General features: G+C 41.3%; 1 protein-coding gene across 9 annotated transcripts in view; it reads right to left on the bottom strand.

Moving 5' to 3' along the window:
* Positions 1 to 26747, bottom strand: part of LCA5 (lebercilin LCA5) — a 78492-nt gene that overhangs the window by 7539 nt on the left and 44206 nt on the right. For 8 of the 9 annotated variants that reach the window (XM_084751894.1, XM_084751896.1, XM_084751900.1 and 5 more), the window contains 3 exons: positions 20493 to 20898; positions 16893 to 17422; positions 140 to 277 (listed from right to left, as the gene is read on the bottom strand). In XM_084751894.1, coding sequence (XP_084608020.1) covers positions 140 to 277; positions 16893 to 17422; positions 20493 to 20730 — 906 coding nt within the window. In that variant the 5' untranslated portion in view covers positions 20731 to 20898. The remainder of the gene's footprint in view (positions 1 to 139; positions 278 to 16892; positions 17423 to 20492; positions 20899 to 26747) is intronic. The other variant, XM_084751901.1, reaches the window with a different exon arrangement.

The following is a 26747-nucleotide window of genomic DNA, read 5'->3' as shown; positions in this document are numbered from 1 at the left end:
TTTCCCTTCTGAGCAACATACAGCAGTAGAATTTTGTAGATTATATGGTGACAACTATGAAGTGGTTTTTTTTAAGCACTAGGTTTTCATGAGGTTTGCGTGACAGGAGAAATAACGCAGTCTAAAAGAGCACGCTTACCTTTAACTTGTGATAGAGCCGCTGTAGCTCCTTCTGAAGAACTTTATTTTCATCATAAGCCTCAAATGCCCTTTTCCTTTCAGCAAGCAACTGCCGCTGGAAACTGTTTGTGCTCAGCTCGAGGTTTTTCGATAGCTCCTTTGTGTAACAATAACAAAGGCAAAATAAAGCACAGGACTTAGCAGTGTCAGACACAGCTTGTAGCAGTGACAAGACTTATAGGCCAGGCTAAGCTTAGTGTTCAGGAGCAGAACACGAGCCAGGAAACAGGGCCACTAACAACTGGGAAGATGCCTGGCTTGCTGGTCCTTCCCTGCTTTTCCTGGTGACTGGCAGTCAGTCCTTACACATCAGCCTGTAGCACTCAGTCGCTTGAGGGTGCAAAGACAGAAGTGATGAGACAGGCCTCCAGAAATCACTGCTGGCTGGGTAGTAAATACCAAGATGGGTAACAGCAAGCAACCCAGGTGCAGAGCATGCACTGGACACCCTCTCAGGAAACTAGCTCTTCCCACAGTCTCTGAACATGCCTCATCAAGGTTAGGAAGAACTTCTATTAAAATACTGCATTTTCAAATAAGATGTTATTTCCCTACCTTCTGGATGGAAAAAAAAAAGTCTTATAAACGAAATATAAAATCACATATAAAAAAAGGAGAGAAAAGACAGTTTTAATCTCACTTTTCAGTAATCATTCTTGCCACTATCTCACAGTGCATAGCCTGAGCCTTCTGTGTGTTTCCCCCAACACACACACACACACACACACACACACACACACACACACACACACACATACACACACTATCATAAAACCTAAAGCAACAGATCTTAGTACCACATTCCCTTAAAATGGAATCACATCCCATTTTTTAAATCAGCATAATTTATTTAACCAAATTCTGCTGTCCCAGTTTTCTGTGCTTCCAGTATTTCCCATAGTGAGTATCCTGGAATAAATAACTTCAAACAGAAATTGATTATTTCCCCAGGGCAATGTTAAAAAATGAAGTTTATTGAACTGTACTGAAATTAAGAATGCCTGTCTTTGAAAGAAGCAAAGTAAATAAAAAGCCATTTGGGGGGAAACAATTTATCTGACTTATATATCAATATATGAACACACACACACACACTCTATATATATATTCAGTAATAAGAAACCAAACATCTCAGTAAAAAGTAGAGGAAATATTTGAACAGGTAATTTAGCAAAGAAGACAGAGACAAACAGGTATCAAACATCAGGGTTCAGAATTGTTAGCTGTGAAGAAGATGCAATCTAAAGGCACAATGAAGAAATATTACTATCTGTTAGAATGTCTAAAATAGGAAATCTAAGAGACAACGGCTCATGGGGATGAACAGCTATCAACACCAATGCCCCGTGAGTGGGGATGTAAGATGCGCAATGTAACCTGGGTTGTCAGGGCAAAAGCAGGGGATCTGGCGGCCCCAACCAGTTGGCTTGGCTCAGCAGCTTTCCTCAATATGTCCATTAAGGAGTTAATGATGAAAAACGGAGAAAAGCAATTTATTTGGAGTGACTACACTAGGAAGGACAAGTGGCCAGGTAGACATCATGAACCCCAGGATGATCTTAAGAAGGACATAGTATCACCTACTCAATACTCCACTAACAATGATGCATCAGAGAAATGCAAAATGAAGGCTGTTCGCACCTGAGCGAGGCGGTGCATGCCTGTAATCTCAGATATGGGAAACCTGACGCAGGAGGAGCCTGACCCGGAAGCCAGCCTGGGTTACACGGGAAGATTCTCCCTCAAAAACTCCACAACATAACAACAACAAGGACATAGTATTACGCTAAAATGCTTTCCGTGAAAGATCTACACAGGTCAGCACTATATTTTACTACAGGCTGGATCCTGTATTGTAGGAAGAAAGCGCTATAAAAGAAATTAAGTCAACAGGAAACAAAAAACCCTGCTAGAATAAAAGAAATTGCTGTATATATACAAATCACAGTACTAATGTATTTAGGGTCAAGGGGCACGATATATGTAACTTCCTCTCAGAAAGTTAATCCGTGTGTCTACATGTGACACAGAAAGAACATGGGATCCCACCACTGCATAATATAAATCAAACATGTTAAATCTTTACAAGAGGTGCGTTGGTAAACTATTCATTATTCATTGTAACATTTTAGATTTGCAACTCAAGGTTGGCTTGAAATAGTTCTACAAACTAGGGAGTAAGAAAACTGTACCTCTGAGTATTCGAGGCAAATCAGCAAGTCATTAAACTAAAGAGAGGAAACAATCCACAGGTGAAATGGGATGAAAAATGCTCAAGGAAAAATGACAGTGCTACCCAGCTAGAACCTAAGTGAGACCGAAGAAAATGAACATTCCAGAGTAGTGACAAAAAATTTTCAGAAACGATGAAAAATTTTGCAACTCAAAAGTCCTTATTAAAAGAAAATATACCTTAGTGGGAAAGAATATGAACCCTGAAGGAAAGAATCAATACTGAGCAACACCGAACAAAAGCAAACCTACAATATGCCAGGAGTCACCTTAAAATGAGACCTACTGTCTGAAGTTGTATACCCAAGATTTTGGGACACTGGCATACTTTGGTTTCTCTAACTCCACAGACATTTTCTCTCCTGGGCTCGGCAAATTTTCAGGCAAGGATAACAAAAGAAACTATCTAAAAAAAAAAAAAACAAAAGAACATCCCTCCAAATTCTACCTCACAAAGAAACTGGTTGTTACCTCACCTCACATATGCACAGCTCTACTTATGTGGAAAGTTCAAGGCACAGCAAAGAGGAAAGGGGATGGAAACATCAGGGAATCTGCAACCAGAACCCTGGGGCAAACAGAGACCAGCTGTCCTGCAGATGAGCAGGGGCTTCCAGGTGAGACAGCTGCAGGGTCATGGCACACTGCACAGGTGAGACAGACACAAGGCCATGGCACACAGCACAGGTGAGACAGACACAGGGCCATGGCACACAACACAGTGAGACAGACACAGGGCCATGGCACACAGCACAGGTGAGACAGACACAGGGCCATGGCACACAACACAGTGAGACAGACACAGGGTCATGGCACACAGCACAGGTCAGACAGATGCAGGGCCATGGCACACAGCACAGGTCAGACAGACGCAGGGCCATGGCACACAGCACAGTGAGACAGACACAGGGCCATGGCACACAGCACAGGTGAGACAGACACAAGGCCATGGCACACAGCACAGGTGAGACAGATGCAGGGCCTCGGCACACAGCACAGGTGAGACAGACGCAGGGCCATGGCACACAGCACAGTGAGACAGACACAGGGCCATGGCACACAACACAGGTCAGACAGACGCAGGGCCATGGCACACATCATCAACCAGTGCCCATGGCATGAGGCTCAGGAATTTCCTGAGTGTTGATCAGGACAGAGACACCACTGACAATCTGTATCAGATGCCTACATGGGAATACTACAGGGAATCCTACTAACATGTACATTGATATGTACTAATAAAAATAGATATCAACTTAATGAGGAAAATATAAAACCTGAGATGAAACAAACAAATAGAAGACACTCCAAGGAACTAAAAATGGAATACAAACCATGAGTCTATTAGTGTTAAATAAAAGACATAATCAGGAGAAAAACAAAAAGACAAATACTAACTAAAAAATAAGCATTCAATCCAGAGGCTTGAGAGGTGAAAATGTGTAGTAAAGAGGGGGGAAAGGGGGGGGGGACACCTTATGAGCCATTCTAGAAGAGAATTATACAGCCTTGAGTTTTATAAACTACACAAGACCAGCCAACTTAGAATAAAATAAAATTATATGTGAACATGGATGTAAAGTAAAACTCTCCAACATTATCTTAAAGAACTAAGTAATATGTGAAATTGCATCAAGCAAAGTAGCATTAGCCTCTAATGTATCTAACTAAATCTAAATGTATCACACTAATGAAAACAAGACTGTATTAATCATTCTGGTGGATACAGCAAAGGCAGACATCCAAGCACCTGATGAGATACAGTTTATTATTTAAGCAAAAGCCCAGCACCATGTTTTCTAGTATGTATGATTTTCACTCACAGAGAAAGATCCAGAAGGATGCTAAAAGTTGTGATCTCTAGGTGGTAAGATTACTTCATTTTCGGATTTTCCATCTTTTTAAAAATGAAGAGGAAAAATTAAAAGACCAATTCTAAAGATGTGTGTGAAAATAAAATGGCTAGTAAGGAGACACTGCTCATAGCTTCAATAGAGTAAATCCTGAGGAAAGAGGCCACAGGGCACTTTTTCAAAATAAGACCAAAGGCAAAAATAAACCAAAGAAAAAGAAGAAGAAGGAGGAGGAGGAGGAGGGAGGGGGAGGAATGTGAATCAAGTAGGAATGTGAATATTTTAGATATTCTCTTATGTTATACAATATTACATGAGGAAAATTGCCTTTAAAATTAAAAAAAAAATAAATGTAATAGTATCGTTGCCTGGTAGGAAAGTCTATGGAGACTCTCCACTACTTACAATACATTTCAACATGTCTTTAAAGAAACATTTTAATGACACAATCAATCAAACAAACAGACAAAAACCTAACTTTTCACAAAATGAAGTATGTCAGAATCCTAACTCTTTTCAGAGACAGATTGGGGTGGCCATGGCCGAACAATTATGCAACAAACTCAAAGCAGCTGATTTATTTCCATTTATTCATTCTTCCTTAGTAAAGAGGAAAATCATTAGACACCAACTGACTATTCTTGGGATTATTATTAACCCTACATTTGCTTAATGGGTCTGTTTAATGTTCTAAGCACTATTCAGTATTGCTGCGGCTCAGTTCTGAAGACTTCGGTCTGGTGAAGGTGAAAAGCCTGATGCTCACCTCGCCAGCCCACCTTACAGCCCACTGCATAGGATGATCCTGGCAGACCACAGGCAATATCAATGATTCTTCCTTACAAATGAATGGAAAGCAGTTTCTATGCGGTGTTCATCAGGCTTGTATTTCTCCAAGAACACCACAAAACAGTATTTCTCCTCTTCCGTGCAACAATCTTTTGACATTTTCCCTTAGTCTGATCCATGCTTCCATATTTATTTTAAAAACATTTCATTCCAGCGTGTGTGTGTGTGTGTGTGTGTGTGTGTGTGTGTGTGTGTGTACACATATGTATGAGTGCCACAGAGTACCATGTGTAGGTCAGAGGACAACCTGTGGGTGTCAGTTCTCCTTTTCCATCATATGGGTCCCTGGGATTGAACTCAGGGCATCAGAATTGGCTGCAAGCACCTTTACCTACTGAGCCATCCCAAAGACTGGCTCTGTTTCAGCATGTCTTACATGACTGGTTCTTTTTTTTTTTTTTTTTTTTTTTTTTTTAACTTCCTGGCTGTCCTGTTTTCTCTCTATGTGTCAGCTTATTAATATTTTGTACATGTTTTTATATGTAATCTGAGCAGTAAATCAGAGTCAGCAATACCTCCTACCCCATGGCTATTACCATCTCTGAGTAAATGTCCCTTTATTGGTGCTTTAGGCAGCAATACAGCCTTAAAAACTAAAAACTGTTCCTTTTTAGAACCTGAACTATTCAGCCAGAGGTTCCATAATAGATACCCACAAAGGTTTTTGGGTTTTTTTTGTTTGTTTGTTTGTTTGGTTTTTTGATGAAGTTAATAGTTAGCCGCAATCGAGTCTTATGAGCTGTTTGGAGTCAAAATTTGAGCTTAGGGATATACTCCATTTGGATCTCATCGTCACCAAACTAGCCATCCTCCATATTTCTGGACCTGCCACAAATGCCTCTGTTCACTTATCGTTAATTAATTCCGTTCCAGACAGCGTAGCAAATACTGTGAGCACAAAACTGAACTAGGTTGGTTCCCGACCATTAGGAATCCAGACAATTGGAAAGCTCGAGGGAACAAGGTCCTGACATGACGGCCAAAGCAGCACCTGGGGGCGACTCCATGCTCACAGCAGCTTGCTGCAGCAAACACGCGTAGACTCGCAGTCCCGCCTATAAAGCTTTCTAACATTATTTTCAGTTAGTTCGTGTTTCCTCAATGAAACAACAAACATAAAGGGATGAAGAAATGGCTCAGTCTGTACAGCACTGTGTAAGCACGAGGACCCGAGTTTGAATCCCCAGCACCTAACATATACTTTTCAGTGAAAAATGAAAAAGCAATTATGTACATGCCTGTCTGTGGTAAGAGGGTTTAGGGTGACACCGACACCTTGCGAGGGGCTTGCAAGACAAAGGTTCTTAGGAGATGTCTACAAACGCAGACTGAGGGAACCACACACACCTCTCTGCAAACCTCTTCACAGTGTTAAAGCCCCTCTTAGTGCTTCTGTTACTTCTTCAGTACAAAGGCTCTTACATTAATATTAACACAAAACTAAAACAATTGCTGTATCAACTGAGAAGTCTCCACGGGTCCCCAGACATAACTGCTGAAAGGCATTAAGTACACGTGCACTAATACTTAATTCTACTAGCGCGCATGCGTATGCGTCCGTGCGTGGGTGGGTGCGCGTGCATGCTTATGCGTGCGTGCGTGCGTGCGTGGGTGCGTGCGTGTGTCTGTCCTGGCTATTTTTAGAATCATTTTATAGCAAAAATTAGCGGCGACCTCAGTTTTCCTTTTTTAAGCACTTCATGTTTTCAACAGTAAGAGTTTTTCTCTCTGTAACATTTGGTACTCGTTATATGACGGGATAGTTATATGAAGAGACTGTTCTCACAGAGGACTGGAGTTCAATTCCAGCACCCATACTGGGCGGTTCACACTTAACTGTAACTCCATCTCTGTGGGATCCCACGCCTGCTTTTGGATTCTGCAGGCACCTGCATTTACACATCTACATACCTCCACTCATATATACACAAAACTAAAAGGAAAATCGTTTTTGTTTTGTTTTTTCTAGACAGGGATTCTCTGTGCAGCCCTGGCTGTCCTAGAACTCACTCTGTAGACCAGGCTGGCCTTGCACTCACAGAGATCTGCCTGCCTCTGCCTCCCGAGTGCTGGGACTACAGGTGTGCATCACCACCACCACCACCACCTGGCTTAAAAGTAAAATCTTAAAAACAAAACAAAACAAACAAACAAAAAAACTCTCAACTTTGATCAAAGAAAAGGAAAGATTTTCCAACCTAAAACTATTTTGGCACATGGAAGGCTTAAACATTATGACTTCGGGGCCAGTGAGATGGCTCAGAAGATAAGGTGCTTGATATCAAGCTTAATGACCTGAATCCAATTTCTAGGGTCCACGTGAAGAAGGAGAGAACTCAGACCCATAAGTTGTCCTCTGACTTCCACTAGCATGACAGGACATGCAAGCTACCACACAGACACATAGAGGTACATATGAATGCACATGCTCACATGCTCACACATACACACAAACACAATGAATAGATGATAGAGACAGACAGACAGACAGACAGACAGATAGACAGACAGATAGATAGATAAAATAAAAAAAAATTAAGTATGACTTAGATCCATCAGATCTTAGACCTTAGCTCAGAGAGTTCTACCATTAGACTGAGTCACAAAACAAGAGGACAAGAACAAAGGTAAGCTGTGGATTTAACATCCACTGTTGCCTTAGATCTGCTTCTCCTATTACAGTAACAGAGGAGGAGGCGAGGCAACAGCAGAGCTTCTGTGGCTCAGAAGGTCACAGGAGCGTTCAGAGCAGAGTCTGGCCACCAGAGGAAGATGAGGCAGGGAGAGAAGGATGGGCCTAGCTGGCCAGTGAGAAAAAGGAAACTGTTTCATTAGTCCTTGTTTCTTAAGACTGTTTACTCAAGAAACAGTATTGTCACAAGAAAAGCACCTGCCTATTTGAGTCAGCCCAGGAGTAAAGCGAAACTGAGTACGGCCTCCTATAGGAAAATCCACCAAAAGAAAAGTCTACCCAGGCTTGCTTTCACATCGATAAATAGACTGTGAGCACCCAAAGTCTAGAGAGTATACCTTAAGTTTTAGAATAATATAAAGAATATCTACTTGATTAAAGTACTATCTAACTATGTCTCTGTCTTATAATTACTGTAAACATCTGTGGGAGGCTGGGCTGTCTGCATATATTTTTATTTTATGTGCATCTCCTATGTACCTGGTGCCTGTGGAGGCCAGAACAGGACAAGGGAAGTGGAGTTACAGATGTGCTGTCATGTGGGTGCTGAGAACTGAAACAGGATCCTCTGCAAGAGAGACCACCTCAGCCGAGCGGTGGTGGCACACGCCTTTAATCCCAGCACTCGGGTGGTAGAGGCAGGTGGATTGCTGTAAGTTCGAGACCAGCCTGGTCTACAAAGTGAGTCCAGGACAGCCAAGGCTACACAGAGAAACCCTGTCTCAAAAAACAAAATACAAAAAAAAAAAAAAAGGGAGAGAGATTGAAATATTTTATAATATAACCAAACACTTATTATTGTTTAAATGAGTTAAGGAATATTTTAAATATTCTAAATTATAATTCCTAATGTGGACAGCATCAGTAGATGAGCCCACAATCAAAAACGTTATTGGAGAAGGGTTGTCAATAATTTTTAAAAGTTTGAAAACCACTGCACCCTATAACTAAAACACATTCCTCTGCTTTCAAGTATTAAATTTTATATTAATATATTAAAAGACCACAGCCAATACAGAGCAGAGGGAGGACCACAGCCAACACAGAGCAGAGGGATGACCACAGCCAACACAGAGTAAAGGGATGACCACAGCCAACACAGAGCAGAGGGATGACCACAGCCAACACAGAGCAGAGGGATGACCACAGCCAACACAGAGCAGAGGGATGACCACAGCCAACACAGAGCAGAGGGATGACCACAGCCAACATAGAGCAGAGGGATGACCACAGCCAACACAGAGCAGAGGGATGACCACAGCCAAAACATAGCAGAGGGATGACCACTACCAACACACAGCAAAAGGATGACCACTGCCAATAAAGTGCTGTTATGCAGAAGAGTGATTACAGACAACAGTTTGTTGTTACTCTGTAGACAACAATGCAATATGCATCTAAAAAAAAAACTGTGAGAAAGAATTTTTAAAGTTTCCATGAAATATATTCCCATAATAAGGCATAACATGGTATACCAATGATACATTCAATTTTTATGAGTGCATCAGTTTTAATTTAAATGTCATTAATAAGATGAATGCATGCATAGTCTTGTTGAAGTAAAACCCCAAATAAAGGCATACAGTAATTTTAAATAAGAGTTACACATGTGGCCTGATTTAGGTGTCAACTCTTTGTAGAGTAGTTAGAAAGATTAATTCCCTCAAGCAGTTCCACCTGGTACATTCTGGGACTGGAGCAAGCGCTACTATAGGTGAGCTGACTCCTAAAAACGGAGGATGACTCCCAGAGCAGTTGACTCCAATTGAAATCTTTGTAAGTTTTTGTTTGGTTGGTTTTTGTTTTGTTTTGTTTTTCAAGACAAGGTTTCTCTGTGTAGTACTGGCTGTCCTGGAGCTTACTATGTAGACCAGGCTGTCCTTCACCTCCTCTGCCTCCCAAGTGCTAGGATTAAAGGCACAAGCCACCACTGCCCAGCCTGAAATCTTTCACTATTTATCTCTTTAAATAGATATCCATTTCTAAATTATTGATCACACTCCTAAATTACTGTACTCCCATGCATCTTGTCACTGACATCAAATAACAACACAAGCTTGCAGCCACATTATAGGCTGTTTGTGGGGAAAGGCTGCCGACATTTGACTATGTAAGCTTTGTTCTGTAAGAATGCCTCCCTCCACTTCTCACAACAAGTGCACGTGATGAGAGAAGCAAACACTGTGGCCTGGCTTTCTTACAAACATCAAGCTGCCTTCCCCAAGTTCAAGCCTGAGTACAGAATCCTAAAATTAAAAAATATATACACTGAAATAAAAGGAAAGTAAAACCCCACCTGATCAAAGTGCAGAGAGCAACTGTAGGCGCCAAGCCTTGTCAACAGATACATCTCCAACACAAGCCCTATACTTAAGGCTCAGGGACACTGTGGAAGAGGAGGCAGAAAGACTGTAAGAGCCAGAGGACCATGTCATCTGCTGCAAGATTCTGTATTCTATATGACAGGGAAGTTGCACCCATGAAATATTAAGCAATATGGTCTCCTAAACAACACCCGAACGGTAATACCACCAGGTGGCACACCAACGTGGATGGGGGGCATTTAAAAAGACCCGGTGCACTGATGAAGAGCTACAGGCAATTAATGCCCCTGAGAGAGGGAGAATCAACCTCCCCCCAAGGATGAGCCCCCTGATGGGTTATCCGATCCCACGTCATCGCTAAACACATGTACACGTGAGCAACACTGAATGGACTCGGCAGGTTGTATTTACTTGTAATGTAACAATAAGTAAAGAAGTCACCCAGTTGAGCGGGAGTGGAAAGGGGCACACTGGGAGAGTTAGAGGAAGAGAGTATGGGATATAAGCGATTACAGTACGCATGTATGCAAGTCTCAAGAATTAATAAAATAACATACAATCTCAAAAGCATCCAAGATGTGATATACAATATGAAAACTAGGTTAATTAGTACAATATGCCCAAGATGCTAATTATATGAGTACATGTTAACTGTTATGTCACAGAGAAAAAATATATACAACTGCTTGAGATGATGAATATTTGTTTTATTATTGTAACCACTTTTAGCATATGTATTAATCTAGTAATAACATCATGTTCTATATGCTAAATATGCATAAAATGCATTTAAAAGTAAAATATAAGATACCCAAGAAATATAAGCTGAAAGATATAAGATTTTTGTTTTGAAAGTATAGATGTGGACCATACACAGATAACATATATTTAAACAAAGAGGGGCAGGGAGTGTACAACTGCTGGCGCACTGCAGGATGCTCCTGAAATTGCCAGATACAGCTAGGCCACCCTTGACTTTCAGTGAGTGCGCAGAATGCAATAACACAATCAGGCTCCTACCAGCTCCCTTAGCCAATGACTTGCTTTCGCCATCGCCAACTGATCTAGAGGGGAAAATCCATTTAGAGTGGATAATGCAAAACTTAAGAAGCTGAATGGGACATAAAAGCAAAAGCCACACTTCGCCAAATTATAAACTCAATAACAACTATTTTAAGTTCTCAGTTGATTAGTGAGATTAGAAAGGAAATAATTACACATACTGAGTCAGACGACAAAGACGTCAGGAAGAGTAAAAGAATACGCTAAGAGGTAAAGAAGAATTCCCTTGGGGGAGCTTCAGAAGACATCACTCAGAAAAGGGCTAGTAAGGTGCAGCAGCAGATGTGTCACCATCAATTTAGCACAAGAAAGACACCAATTGCATATTAAGCACTGACCCCAACATGACTTTAACTCACAGAAGCAGCTCAGGTCAGAGCTGCATAAAACATTCAACTGAAAGAATCTACTTTTTTTTTTTTTACAATTGAAATAAGTTTTAAAATAATAAAAAAAAAAAGTGTTAGAAATGATCTGAGAAAAAACCTGAAACTATTTAGAAACCAAAGATGAGTCAAACGCATGGAGACACCTTGCACTTAAGAACTGGCAAGTTCCGCAGTCAAGGTGGCAGTCAGTACACAATGATCCATGCACAGAGCAGTTCCTATCAGCGCTCTAGGACGTGTTTGCAGACACCAGCAAGCTCACTTTTAGAAATATGGAGAGATGGCTCAGCAGTTCAGAGCGCTTGCTGCTCTTCCAGAACACCCTACTTGTGCTCTTAACAGCCAAATCAGGTAGCTCAAAACTGCCAGGGGATCCGAAGCAAACACAGGAACGTGCACTCACGCTGATGGAGGAAGGGTCATCTTTTCTTTCTTTCTTTCTTTCTTTCTTTCTTTTTTTGGAATATTATTTCTGTTTATTTTATATTTGCAAGTATTATAGTATCTTTGTGTAGAATATTTTATAATACTACCAACTGTAATAATACATTGGATGCATTAAAATTGATTATTTAAGCTAAATGCTTTAATTACATGACAGTTAATTACATAATATTTGCAAAATAAAAACTATTTGTCTAATATTTGTTCAGAATGTACTGTATGAAAATCTCTTTCAGAGAGCATACATGTATTATTGATTTAAGGGTAATCACAGTAAAATGCTAGAATATAGCTTTTATTTAAATTCCATTAAAACAGAGCAGAAACTAAGGATTATAAGCTGAAAGATGTCTAATAAGATGACAATGCATCATACATAAAGTGGGTATGACCTAGTGACTCTTTTTGCTCTTATTCACACATTATGTATAAAGAGCATACACTCGTTTTATACAGATAAAAACAAGGCATGACTAAATAGCACTTGACTATTTCTTTCAAAAAAGAAAATATATTTAGATTTTATACCTGCTTAGAATGAAGATTAGTGTCTGTTTAAGGATCCAGATAAGCCTTTGAGTCCTTGCTCTCTGTGTATTCAGTTTCACCCACAGGACAAAAACAAACAAACAAACAAAAAACAAAAATAAAAAACCAAAACAGAACAGTCAACAGGGAATTTCTAATGGCACCTGAGCAACTGAGACCAGATACTTGGGCCTAATCTCAACTCCTTGCACAAAAATTAAACTCAAAATGAACTACAGCTCTATATGTAAAAGATAAATATAGTGTTTATAAAACATCGAGCTGAATGCCTTAAGTATTCATATTTTTGTTGTTTATTCCTCAGTAAAGATTAGAAAAGAAAATACTTTTGGTCACAACACAGAAGAAAATCTTTATGCTATAAGCAAAGGACATTAGAAGTGAATTATTAACACCACAGTGCACTAGAGCAAAAAAAAAAAAAAAAAAAAGTTAAAGTGGACCACAATGAAATTCCAATCTTTCCCTCTTGAAATATCTTTCCATCTGTGAAGACAGTAAGAAAAGTTGCAGAGTGTGAGAAAAGATTTGCAAACCATACATTTTTTTAAAAGGTTTGTATCAAGAAAAATAAAGAACCCTCAAAAATCAACATAAACAACCACATAAAAATAATTCATGTAGCAAATGAGAAGAGGAAAAAAACCTACAAGAACAAAATAAAAAAAGGGAATCAGATGTTTAGCTCCAACATCTCAGAAAAATGCAGTTTAGCAGTAGTACAGTGAGGTGCTGCAGGCCCATGAGAATGGGCTAAAAGACGGGGTTAAAACCAAAATGGACTGAACTAGAAATTATCATAATGAGTGAGTTAACCCAGAAGCAGAAAGACTCACATGGCATATACTCACTTATAACTAGACACTGGCCCAAGGGACATGTCCCATGAAAGTCTTTACCTACCAGGAAAGTGGGACAGAGGGGAGGACATCCTATTGGGACTCTAGGTAAGAGAAGCATGGGAGAATGGGGAAATAGAAGGCTCCAGAGGGTCCTAGAAACCTACTAGTAGAACATTATGACGGACAGATCTGGGCCAGGGGTTCTGCACAAACTATGGCACCAGCCAAGGACAATACGTGCAGTAAACTTCGAACCCCTACCCAGATCTACCCAATGAACAGGACATTCTTCACAGTTGAGTGGAGAGTGGGGTCTGACTTTCACAGGAACTCTGGTGTCCCATATTTGACCACATCCCCTTGATGGGGAGGTCCAGTGGCACTCAGGGGAAGGACAGCAGGCTACCAAGAAGAGACTTGATACCCTATGAGCATATACAGGGGGAGGAGGTTCCCCTCAGTCACAGTCATAGGGGAGGGGAACAGGGTGAAAGTGGGAGAGAGGGAGGAATGGGAAGATACAAGGGATGGGATAACAATTGAGATGTAATATGAATGAATTAATAAATAAATAAATTGAAAAAAACTGAAATGCTCACAGGTGGAGAAGCGGAGCAGCAAGGCCCTGCTGACAGGACATCCTCTGGCGCTGTTCTCTAGAAAGGCACTGGCATTTCCATACACAGACAAGCAGACATCCTACAGACTCCAACATGTGCTCCCAGGTACCCATCCCAGAGAAATGACAGTCATGCTCATACAGAAAGTCTGTACATGGATGAGCTTAGCAGCTGTGTTGCTTAGTATATAAAAACTAGGGGTGACAGCCTTCAATTGGCTATCCCATGATGCTCTGTCATCACACTGTCAAGTACTACTCAAACCAAAAGCAGTTAGTTGACTCATCCAACAACTGGCATTAGACTGTAAGTGATAGCAGTGTCAAACCTAAATAGTTAGCAACTCCAGTTATACAGCATTCTTAAAGTTAGACAATTATAGCATTGCCTATTATTCAATGTCTCTGGTTAGAGAGGGAAGGATAAAAGGTGTCACTGATCTGTATCTTGACTGGAGCCATGGTCACAAAAACCATGCATGTAATTAAACTGTGCATCACAGTACACTTGAGTGCAAATACAGGCCAGGAAAGCTGAAGAGTTTGTTGGATCATTTCATTGTGTTAGAACCAACTCCCAGATTCTGATAGTGTGAGCTGGCTATATGGCAAGGCGAACAGAGGATCCTTGTATGTAGTGTCCTATGCATGTCCATCTACAATAACAGGAAGTAAAAAGGCAACACCAACAACAAAAACAGTTTTCTTGGTTTTTCAAGACAAGGCTGTATAGCCTTGGCTGTCCTAGAACTCACTCTGTAGACCAGGCTGACCTCAAATGTATAGAGATCTACCTGCCTCTGCCTCTCAAGTGCTGGGGTTAAGGACATGTGCCACCACTACCCAACTATCATTTTTAAGGTTGCTGGCTCTTCTTTTTAAGAGACAGATTCTTGCTATATGCTCAAGGCTGGCTTTGTTTTTCTTTTTTCTTTTATCATATACATTTATATTATTACACATACATACAGTAGATTACCTATAGCAAGAAGAACCATGACACAATCAGGAATTATATAAATGTTACATTCTTAGTGTTTTGGCTATTTGTATTTGACAACCTTGAAGAAGACATCTTTCCTATCTTGGTGCATCTAAATTTCTGAATGTAAATCAATCTCCATCGCATATTGTCATTATCACGGTCATGCCAATTGCTAGTCTACTTTTATCACAAGAATATACATCTTAGGTGCAACAGATAGGTATGACTCTATAGAAAGATAGGGTCTTCAAAAACCCTCCAGAAACATGCAGGATATGGCATTTTAAAATGTTTTTGTTACTATAAAGATTCATTGACAATCAGACAGGTTAACTCCTGGCAACAACCAGCCTAACTCAAAGAGGATGATGAGCATCAAAGAACCTCCTTATGGAGACAGCTTCAAATGTGGCAAACAAGCCACTGGGCTAAACATCCTCATTTCTACCACAGACAGAATTCTGCCTTTAAAAAAGGGCAAGCTTGGATGCAGGCAGAGTAGACAGCCAAACTCTGCCAAGACAGGGTAAGCAAGTCCTCAATAGTTCCTGCCTTACAAATATGTCTGTCAGATATATTGGGCCAGAAGGCTGAAGAAGATCCTCCAACGTTATAGAGAGTTTTGGGTGACTATTCAGCTAGAAAACTGCCTCTGTCATCTTTTCAGTTAGAGAGCTACTAACCTGCACTCCTGGCATACTCGAATAATCAAGTTTATTCCTTCTCAAGTCTCTGAGGGAGTTGAAGACCAGGTAGCTTAGTTTTACAATGAAGCTTAGTTGTTTAGGGATTAAGATGTTTTTAGGTCTAGATAGGTATTCAAGGCTGGCTTTGAACTCAGTCCTTCCTCAGCTTCTCAAATGCCAGTTACACACACATGCCAGCACACCAGGCCTCTCTCTCCTCTCTCCCCTCACACAGCTTGGTGTTCATGCACACAAAAGGCCCCACACAGTTTGACTAAAGCCACTTCATAGCTGTGTGTCATCATACTTGCTTCTCACTGCTCCCTCCCTCCACTGCCCTCCCCACATCCCTTAAGCCATGCGGTTCCCTTCTTTCTGCCTTTTTGCTTTAGCTGTTTTTAATCACTGCATTCCATGACCTTCTCTCTGCTTCCTTATGATCTTTCCCCTTCCTCTTGAACTTCCAGCTTTATGGAAAGAGAAGTTTTGTAGAGAGTATTGACCAAACAGAATGTTCCAGAAATGACTAAGATTCAAACGCATCCATCAGCATGCATGGATTATTAATAACATAGACAATCTTTGACATCTAGCTCTTTAAATACATACTCTCCTGTGTAAGTGACGGCATGTTGACACGTGTGTGCATGTGTGTAGGCCAGAGAGCAACCTTGGGTTGCCTTCCTAGCAGCTGTCTACCTTGGTCTTTCACTGAGAACCTGGAGCTCACCAAGTACATCAGGCTAGCTGCTTAGTGAGCCCCACGGATTTGCAAGCTCTTTTAAAGTAAGCGCAGAGGGTGGAGCTCAGGTCATCCTGTACGAGGAACAAACACTGTACAGACTAAGCAGAACGCCCAGCCCCTGAATACATACTCTCGGTTGTCCTTCATTTCTTTTGTGGTTTTGTTGCTGTTGCTATTTGAGATAGGGTATCACTCTATAGCAGTGGCTGGCCCAGGCTGCTCTCAAACTCACCACGGTGCCCTGGCCTCTCTGAGTATCCGGGCTCAAGGCCTGCACCAACCAGCCTGGCTCTGTCCTTTATTTCTATCCCAGAAAACTAATATTAAAAACAACTTTCAGGTCTAAGCAAAGGCCGAGCTGCAATGGGCTGCTTGATCAGGGCCAGCAAAACGCCCCATGAGAACTGCCACAGAGGCCAATGGGAAGGCCAACAATTTTACCTTAATTTTTCTCTCGGTGTCATCTAATTTTAACTCTGCCGAGACTAGCTTCTTGGCCAAATCATCTCGTTCTGGTAGGTGTCTGGCCTCGGAGATCTTTTTCAGTTTCTGTAAGGAAAATTTTGTCCTAAACAGTTCGCCTTCTGTGTCTTTTACTCTCTTCTCCGTCACCCGTTCCTTCTCCTGAGATTTCCGTAAGCGTTCTTTGAGTGCAGTGATCTCGTTGTTATGGCGTTGTATAAGCTGTGAGATTTCACTCTCTGCATCTTCAAACTTATTGAGCGCCTTCTCCTGGCGGTACTGAAGGCTTTTCAAAGCTTTGTTTTCTTTCAGCAGCTGGGCTAGCTTGGCCTGCAGTTCAGACACTTCGTTCTGCAGCTCATTGATTTTCAGAAGCCTTGCAGAAAGGACCCGCTTTGTTACAATATCGGGATCTTTCCGAAGCGGCTCTCTGTTGAGGCTTTGGGACCGAAATCCCACTCGGGCTCCCTTTTTGCTGGGAACAGCCTTAGGACTCACTTTCCTAAAGGCTAAAAGAGAAGAAGAAATAATGTGAGTGAAAACCATATTCATGTTAACTATTTACCCATTCAGAACAAGTGGATCCACATATTTTTTAGTTTTTGTTCTTTAAAAAAATTATTTTATAGGCTAAGTGTGATGGTGCATGCCTTTAATTCCAGCACTTGGAAGGCAGAGCTAAGTGGATCTCTACGAGTCGGAGGCCAGCCTATTACTTACACCAAGTTCTAGGCCAGCGAGGGCTATGTAAAAATTAAATACCAGGAATTTTTTTAAGGTCTTGATTTCTATTTAATGAGGTTTAGGGGTGAGAGACAGCTCAGTTGGCAAACTATTTGTCACACAACACAAGGAACAGAGTTTTTTTTCCCAGAACTCATGTAAAAAAGCTAGCCATGGGTAAAAGCCAGGCATGGTGATGTGAGCTTGTAATCCCAGCACTGGGAAGGTAAAAACTGGAAGATCTCTGGAACTCACTGGCCAGCCAGTCTAGTGCACTTGGGCAAGCTACAAACCAATGAAGAGTTACTGTCTCAAAACACAAGGTGGTTGCTCCAGAGGAATGACACCCAAGGTTGTCCCAACTCACAAATACACACACACACACACACACACACACACACACACACCACAAGGACATTAACACATAAATAAAATAAAAGTCATTTCTAAAACACACAGAATTCTTAAAAGTATACATATAAAATTATAACTTTTCTCAAAGTTTTAAAAATATTTTCATTAAAGATTTATTGAGTGTAAGCTTCAGGAATTATATATAGGCCTACTCTTTAAAAGAGGTACCTAAAAGCCTAACAAAAGGTTAAAATACAAACAAACAAACAAATAAACAAATAAATCAATCAACCTGCAAGTCAAAAGTCCACACCAGACTCAATCCCATTCTCTGTCTACTGCCTGTGGATCAGAATATAAAGCTCTTGGCTAGCTTTTCCAGCACCATGCCTGCTCAAGCTCCACCACACTCCCTGCCATGATAATAGGCTAACCACATGAAACTGTAAGCAAGCCATCAGCTAAATGTTTCCTTTTATGTAAGTTGCCTTGGTCATGGTTGTCTCTTTACAGTCCCAGCACAGTAACTATGCCAGAAGTTGGTACCAGGAATGGTAGTGTGGTGCTTTGAGTAAGAATGGTTCCCACAGGCTCACACATTTGAAGGTTTGGGCCCCAAGTTAGCGGAACTACTTGAGAAGGACTGGGTGGTGTGGCCTTGTTGGAGAAGGTGTGTCACTGGGGGTGGGCTTTGAGGTTCCAAAAGCCCATGCCAGGCCCAGCCTCTTTCTTTCTCTCTCCCCCTGCCTACCTGCCCACCGTGCTTCCTTCCATGACAATCACAGTCTAACCCTCTAAAACTGTATACAAGTCCCCAAGTAAATGCTTTCTTTCATAAGAACTGCCATCTCTTTCGTAAGACACCTTGGTCATGGCGTCTCTTCACAGCAACAGAACGAGTAACTAAGAGAAGAAATTGACTCCATTGAGTCTTGTTGCTCTAGGAAAGACAAATGACCTGAGCTTAACTCAAAAGGCAGAATACCACGCAGAGGGGAGCTAATAACCCAGTTTTCTGACTGCGGCTGGGGTTGTTTTTCATGTTTCTCCTCAGATAAGGTAAGGCTCACAAACTTCTTACTCCTTAGCTAGAGAGCTTCCAGGGAAGGAAAGGAAAAAAGTACTTCTTGCTCACAATGCCTTATATATGTAAGTTATCCTCAGCAACACCAGGCATTTCCTAAGGTTCAACTTGACAAGAGGTTTGCAGTTACAAAGAAGCTTAAGACCATGCTCCCAATTAATTGAACTGTAAGAACCAGATTCAGAGGGAGGTTACAAACAAAGATGATGCTCAGAAAGGGGTGGTGGAGCCAAAAACAGAATGTCAGTCAACTAAAGGAACCACTCAAATGTCAGGAGATGGGTATCCCAAAGTGCTGGGCCAGGGTCCAGGAAGAGGCAGGTCTCATGGGGACATATATTCTTTGTGGTTTTCTTCTTTTTTATTAGAGGGCATGTGTGCACATGTGGAGATCAAAGGGCAACTTGTAAGGTTGGGTCTCTCTTACATAGTTCCTGGGTCAAACTCACACCCTCAGGCTTGAGCAACAAATACCTTTTACCTAATGCTGAGCTACCTTACTGGTCTTCTTTGTCCTTTTTAATGTGTAAACATTACCTTTCAAAGTAATATTTTTAATGAAATTAAATTACACCCTTTTTAAAGTCAGTCGAATGACTGTCATCCGCAGAATAACGAATACAGTCTGCTACCCTTGGGATGTGGGCATTTCGTGATGTGGCTTCTGTTTTCTTCTCAGCCCCAACTCCCCACTTCCTACCTGGCATCTGCAGTGTTATTCCCATCACTGTGCTACACGCATCAGTGTCATGATCACTTCACTTGCCATAGCTCATTGTTCTATGCTGTTCTTACAGACTCTGTGTGTTTTATTGCTCAGTACAATGGAATTTTCCAGACCCACACACTTAGTAAAATGAAGGTGTTCATATACCATTACACAGATAAGCGTGCTCCAGAATAAGGCCATTTTAATAAGAGTAGATGTTTAATGAGAATCTAGTCCCCTTTAAGTCAGAGAATAGTAAACAAATTGGACAATTATCCATTGTCCTAAACCCATCCTGAGGTTTCAGTTGTACATTTCAGAGAGCATTGTGTTACCCACCTAAGGCCAACAGCTCTGTCCACAAAAGCACCTCATAACCCATTTATGTCACTGTTTTCAGTTGCTTTAAAAAACAAAGATACAGAGAAGCACAACTGCTTTGTAGGTTTTTCCTTTACAGTAAGTGCCTCAGAGATGACAAGAAAGACATTTCCTTAGGAAGAAGAGAAAACGAGCAGTCTTCTGGTGCTTTCTTCTGTATGACTCGGAGTATATAAATCATAACATAGAGTAATATGTAAATATAAGCAACATAGAAGTTATGAAAATAAAGACTATTTGAAATGCAAATCAGCCCACTATGCACACAGCCACATACACACTGAAAGAAAGAAAAGCTTCATTCACGCACGTCTTTGCTGCGCTGTACCTGAGTGTCCAGGTGCCTGGGTCTTCTCTAGACACTTACTTTGGTGTTGCACCTGGTTGTCTGACAACTGTCTTTTGGGGTGCTTCTCTTTAGTATTCACATATGAAGATGAACTGACAGGCGATGAGTGGCCAGAAGACTGTGGTGAAGATGCAAAGTCAGACGAATAATGAGAGAAATGGTGTTCGCTGGCTTTTCTTTCTGGATCAGTCTCTGGACTTCTGGCTCTTTCCCCCATTGTTTGGAACAATGGCTTCTAGTCACATAGTCTTATAGATTCGTGAAAATACTGAGGAATATTTTCATAGGCTTCATATCCTGCTAATAATATTTATTTCTGTGTAGTTTGTTTTTTTCACAATAGGTCTGTAGTCCACATCAGTAAACACAAGATACACTTTAATCCCTATAGTGAGGAAAGAAAGCAGACTCATCAATAGGTCATGAAATAATTTCTCTCATCAAAAGGAGAGTGACTACAGGCAAAATAATTTACAGCATACAATGATACAGAAAAGGTTATTGTTTATATTTTGTATATTAGTTTGTATATTTGAAATAAGACATGTTCTGTAATTGCCTAGAAAGTAAACATTCCTTCTGAATAAATATCAACTAATTTTTATTTCCCATGAATTCTGAGAATTATAAATATAATCTTGAAAATTTACAATAAAATTGACAGTATTTTTGTATGTAGGGGTAGTAATAAAAAAAAACTGCTAGGGCTGGAGAGATGGTTTAGGGGTTAAGAGCACTGCCAGCTCTTCCAAAGGTTCTGAGTTCAATTCCCAGCAACCACATGGTGGCTCACAAGCATCCATAATGAGATCTGGCTCCCTTTTCTAGTGTATATGCAAGCAGAACACTGTATACATAATATATACATTTTATGAGCTAATAAAAAATACCCAGGATTGACTATAAAAATGTGAAACAAAAGCATAAGCTTTAAACATATTTGATGAAAAAAAATCATCCTTAGCACATAAGTATTTCATAGCACCCTGTAAAAAAAATGACATAAAGAAATTAAATGAGGCTGGACTGTGGTGGCACATACTTTTAATCCCAGCACTTGTGAGGCAGAGGCAGATGGATCTCTGAGTTTGAGGCCAGATTGGTCTACAGATTGAGTTCTACAATACACAGTCTATACAGAGAAACTCAGTCTCAGAAGCAGAGAGGAGGGAGGGAGGGAAGGAAGGAGGGAGGGAGGGAGGGAGGGAGGGAGGGAGAGAGAGAGAGAGAGAGAGAGAGATATGGAATTTGGTTACTTTTATAACAAGAATAATTCCTCTCTTCATATTGGGAAGACAGAGCCCTACTGATGAAGTTGCTATCAATAGTAGAGCACTTCCTAATATATGAAAAGACGTATGTATGCACAAGGCAACAACACCACTCATAGCTCCCTGATAAGCTACACCACCAGAATGCCACCAGGAAGCTCCAAGTGAGCTATTAAAGTAATGAGGATGATCTTGACTTTCCGTATTTGCTCTACAGTCTGGTAAAACCTCCAGGATGTAGTAAAAATAGGACAGACTGGCTGTGTTGCTCAGAGGCACACCACCGCCTAGCATGCGCAGCACGTGTAAAGCCGTGGGGTGCAGCGGAGAGCACTGACAGATAAGAGCACACAAAGTCCAGGAAATGCACAGTATGGGTTAGATACAGTTCAGAAGCGTTGTCCCCAGAAGGGCTATGCTCGGGTTGGTGATGTCTTTAAGACACCAGATGCATGCAAAGTAATTAGGTCATGAGAGTATTACCCTTGGAAAGAATTACCCATAGTCTCCCACAGTGAGTTCTTCAAATGATGTATTGCTGACACAAAACCAAGCCTAGACCAGGCATGATGCCACATACCTATAATTCCAGCTACAAGAAAGGATGAGGCGGGAAGATCATGAGTTCCAGAGCAGCCTGGGCAACTGAGCAAGGCTCATTCTCAAAGGAAAATAAAGGGGTGGGGACATAGCTCAGTGGTCAAGGCTTCTCTATCATTGAAAACGGACACCTTATTCTAGATGGGGGCCCATGGGTCAGGTCTGAGTCTGAATCCCTGTGGCTTCCTGTCTCACTATGGGATCTCCACCTCTGAGCAATTCCATCATCTGCTGTCAGATTCTCACAGGAGACCATAGAACCCAATCTTGGGTTTTCAGTCTCTAAATTATGAGCTAAATAAACCTTTCTTCCTTGTAAGTACTCAGCTTCAGGTATTTTGTGACGTGACAGGAGAAAAATGTATAACCTTTTATTTTTAAAAAGTAAATGGATAAATAAAATGTTTATAGCAATGGGTTCTCTAGGGTAGGGGCTGTACAGTAGAACTCTCCAGCTCGTCAGTGAAATTCTACAGTCTGTGTTCTATGAGGTCGCTGACCACTTGTATAACAGGACTTAAAATATCACTGGTGTAAGGGAAGAACAAATGTTTCTTTTGTTTTAATGAATTTAAAATTTAAAAGCCACATGAGCTCATGGTTTTCTTACTGAAAAAGAGCTCCTAGGGAAGAGAAAGAGTAGAGTGCAGTGTCAGTAGTGGACACTTCTATTGTATAGAACTGTTTATAGATGACTTCAAAAGCCATAACCTGGGGAGATTTAAAGCAATTCCTATAAGTCAAAAGGAATTAAACAAATGAGGTGAGTAATATAAGGTGGATGGCAACAGCATGAAGCCACCAGTTCAAATTACTCTAAAACACAATTTGCAGGGTAGAACTGACAGCAGGTGTTGTCCTCTGATCGCTACACACACACACACACACACACACACACACACACACACACTAGTAAAGATGCTTTAAATATGTAATGAAAACTGATGGCAAAAATGTTAGCAGTTGATTTAGGTAATCTTTGTTGGTACTGTTATTCTCAGACTAATACTTGTGCAGCAGAGACAAAGCAAGTGGGCAGTTATTGCAACAGTTGACTGGAATTTTCAATATGGAAAAGACAAAATCTGCTTATATGAGCTCTAACATACTTAAGCCCACAATCTGAATTAGAATCATCCATTTTACCTTTTAATCTTTTCAAAGAACAGATTTTATATCTATGTCCAATGAGAAATCCTAGAAACAAGAAACTAGGCACTCCCACACATCATATCCACTTCCTTGTAAAATATCTGCTACCATGTCTGAAGGTGGAGACATGCAAATGTCTGTTACCATGTCTAAAGGAGGAGGCATGCAAATGTCTGCTACCATGTCTGAAGGAGGAGGCATGCAAATGTCTGTTACCATGTCTGAAGGAGGAGGCATGCAAATGTCTGCTACCATGTCTGAAGGAGGAGGCACGCAAATGTCTGCTACCATGTCTGAAGGAGGCATGCAAATGTCTGTTACCATGTCTGAAGGAGGAGGCATGCAAATGTCTGCTACCATGTCTGAAGGAGGAGGCATGCAAATGTCTGTTACCATGTCTGAAGGAGGAGGCACGCAAATGTCTGCTACCATGTCTGAAGGAGGAGTCAGGTAAGATGAACTGAAGAATCCAATGGTTTGGTTATTCTAGAAAGCAAAGAAGTCATGAGCTGCTGCTGAGAGGATGTGAAAGGGCTCATGTGCCAACGTGAAGATGTTCTTAGTGATCAAGGAGAGAACCCTTTAGTCATTTATAAGGATTACATCAGCAAGGGACTAAAATATGAAATATACTTAATCCCACAATTTCATGAGATGCTGAATGAGTCTCCAACTACTGACCTTTGCAAGATGCTGGGGCAGGGAGGGGGAGGACACTGCACATGTACCTTGCCTATGCTGCCAGAGCTGAATCTCAAAACTAATGAGGTAAAACTTCTTTATAGAATTACTTTTAGCAAATAGTGGGAAAGAAAATAATAAAATCCAAAATTAGAAACTGTCAGTTTGCAACCACTCACAAAACAAAGAAACAAAGGAACAATCACTAACAACGGAAATACCATAGGAAAGAGACACGTAGACATGTACCTCCTGTGGGGACACAACTCCAAATAAATCTATTCTCCTGCCTCAGCGTTAAATCTGAGTCTGATCAAGCCTCCAAATCTAAGGCAATTTACAGAAAGCGGTGCAGGTGGTGTCGACTGTAAACTAAAACATCTTCATGAAGAAACTACAAGTGAGCAATCTGTGCTCAAGAAGCTGCCTGTGCACTGAGCCTTAACAACAGATTTCGACCTGTGCGTGGCATCCCTGCTGCAACTCCAACAACCTGCCGAGGAGAACATAAGGTGACTCAGCTTAAGCACTGGCTGGGTATTAAATGTTACAGAATTACTGTGCTTTGGGGGAGATACAACTGTGAAGTTTGTATGTTATAATCTCCGCCTTTAGAAATATTTGTTCAAGTACTATAAAATGAAATGAAATGATGTCTGAAGTTTGCTTCAAAATCACCCCCAAGAAAAGGACAGAAACGCAAGTTCACCAAGAGCTGGCAGCTGTATGAATGACGTGGTGAAGAGCAACATCTTCATTATCCTGATGCTGATGCTACTGCTTCTCTGAACGTACAGGAGAGGCAGAGAGAGGCGGCCAGAACCTTGCACATGCCAAGTACATCCTCGTCCACGGAGCTAAATCTCCACTGAAAACTTAATCCTTTGATCATAGTCTGATGGATCACTGTCCACCACCCTCAGGGTGTTAAAATCTCATTAATGGATCTGAAATCAACAGTTCTGATGGCAAAGCACTAATGTGTTTAAAAAAAAAATTAAGTCTGGCGAGAAGACTCAGTCAGAAAAAGGGCTTGCCATGTAAGTGCAATGACCTGAGTTCGCACCCCACATTTGAAAAGCCAGTTGCAGAAGTATTTATCAGTTACCCCAATGTTCCTCTAACTGGCGGAGAACAAGGCAGACTGAGGTCTCAGGCAACAGCCAACTTCACTCAGAACATCAGACAGTTTAGACTCTGAGGGCTACGAAGAGTCCCATGAGTAAAGTGTGCAACCACAAGGACAAGCCCCACATGGCAAAAAAAGAAATAAATACGCTTTTCCCATAGTAGCATATGAACAAATATTAGCCAATTGTAATGAGTACTCTGAAGTAAACTCACTCCTGTCCGCTCTACCTGGGAGGAGCACAAAACCCCATTCCAAGGACAATTCCGTGTTTTGAAGAAAACCGAGGTCACAAGACTCTTAGCTCGTTTCCCAAGTACTCAGAGTTCTACTGGATCCACTGCTGATGCATTCCAACATCCCGACACTGAAGCTGCAGAGACAGGAGGGACCCTGGGGTGTGCTGTGCAGCCAGCCTAGCCAAACTGGTGGGCTCCAGGTTCTGTGACAGATACCTGCCTCTAACAAAAAGGTAAAGAGCAACTGAGGAGGACATCTTGTCAGCCTCTGGTTTCCACATGCACACACATGTATATACACCAAAGGTAAATAAATGCCAACCTGATTTGTCCCCTCTGCCATCCATACTGTGAGACTACTAACAGCAACTACTAGAACACTGTTTTGAGGATGAAATGGAATAAATCAGTAACTATTGCCCAATTAAGTCTAGTTCATTTGAATGCTCACAATGTTAAGGTTGATTATGTAAGGTAAAGATATATTGTTGTCATCTACAGAGGGACGTAGCTCCTGGACCTCACCCACTGACAAGGGGGAAGAAAACACAGACCAGCACTCTTCCCTCCCCACAAGTACTTGCAATTACACTGCATGGGATTCCTACACTGTTATCCACCTGCTCCTCCCCCACAAGTGTTGTTAGTTTTTTGGTTGGTTGGTTGTTTTGGTTTGGTTTGGTTTTGGTTTTTTGAGACAGAGTTTCTCTGTGTAGCCTTAGCTGTCCTGGACTCGCTTTGTAGACCAACTGGCCTCGAACTCACAGAGATCCACTTGCCTCTGCCTCCCGAGTGCTGGGATTAAAAGCATGTGCCACCACGCTCGGCTCCCCGCAAGTGTTTTAAAGGCTTATCCTTTTTTGTTTTTTCTTTTCTTTTCTTTTCTTTTTTGAGCCAGTGTTTCTCTCTGAGTAGCCTTGGTTGTCCTGGACTCACTTTGTAGACCAGGCTGGCCTTGAACCCATATTGATCCGCCTACCTCGGCCTCCCGAGTGCTGGGGTTAAAGGTGTGCACCACCACATCAGGCAAGGCTTTTACTTTTTATGTTTAGTTTTCCATCATCCATGGTCAACTGGTCCAAAACTATTAAATGGGAGATTCCAGGAATAAACAACATGCAATTCTAAATTTCAACAGTATTCTTAGCTGCATGGTACCCTC

This window comes from Acomys minous (genome assembly GCF_964271855.1).
Source record: "Acomys minous genome assembly, chromosome: 13".
Taxonomy (NCBI): Eukaryota; Metazoa; Chordata; class Mammalia; order Rodentia; family Muridae; genus Acomys; species Acomys minous.
This window is presented reverse-complemented; position numbering and strand designations above follow the sequence as displayed.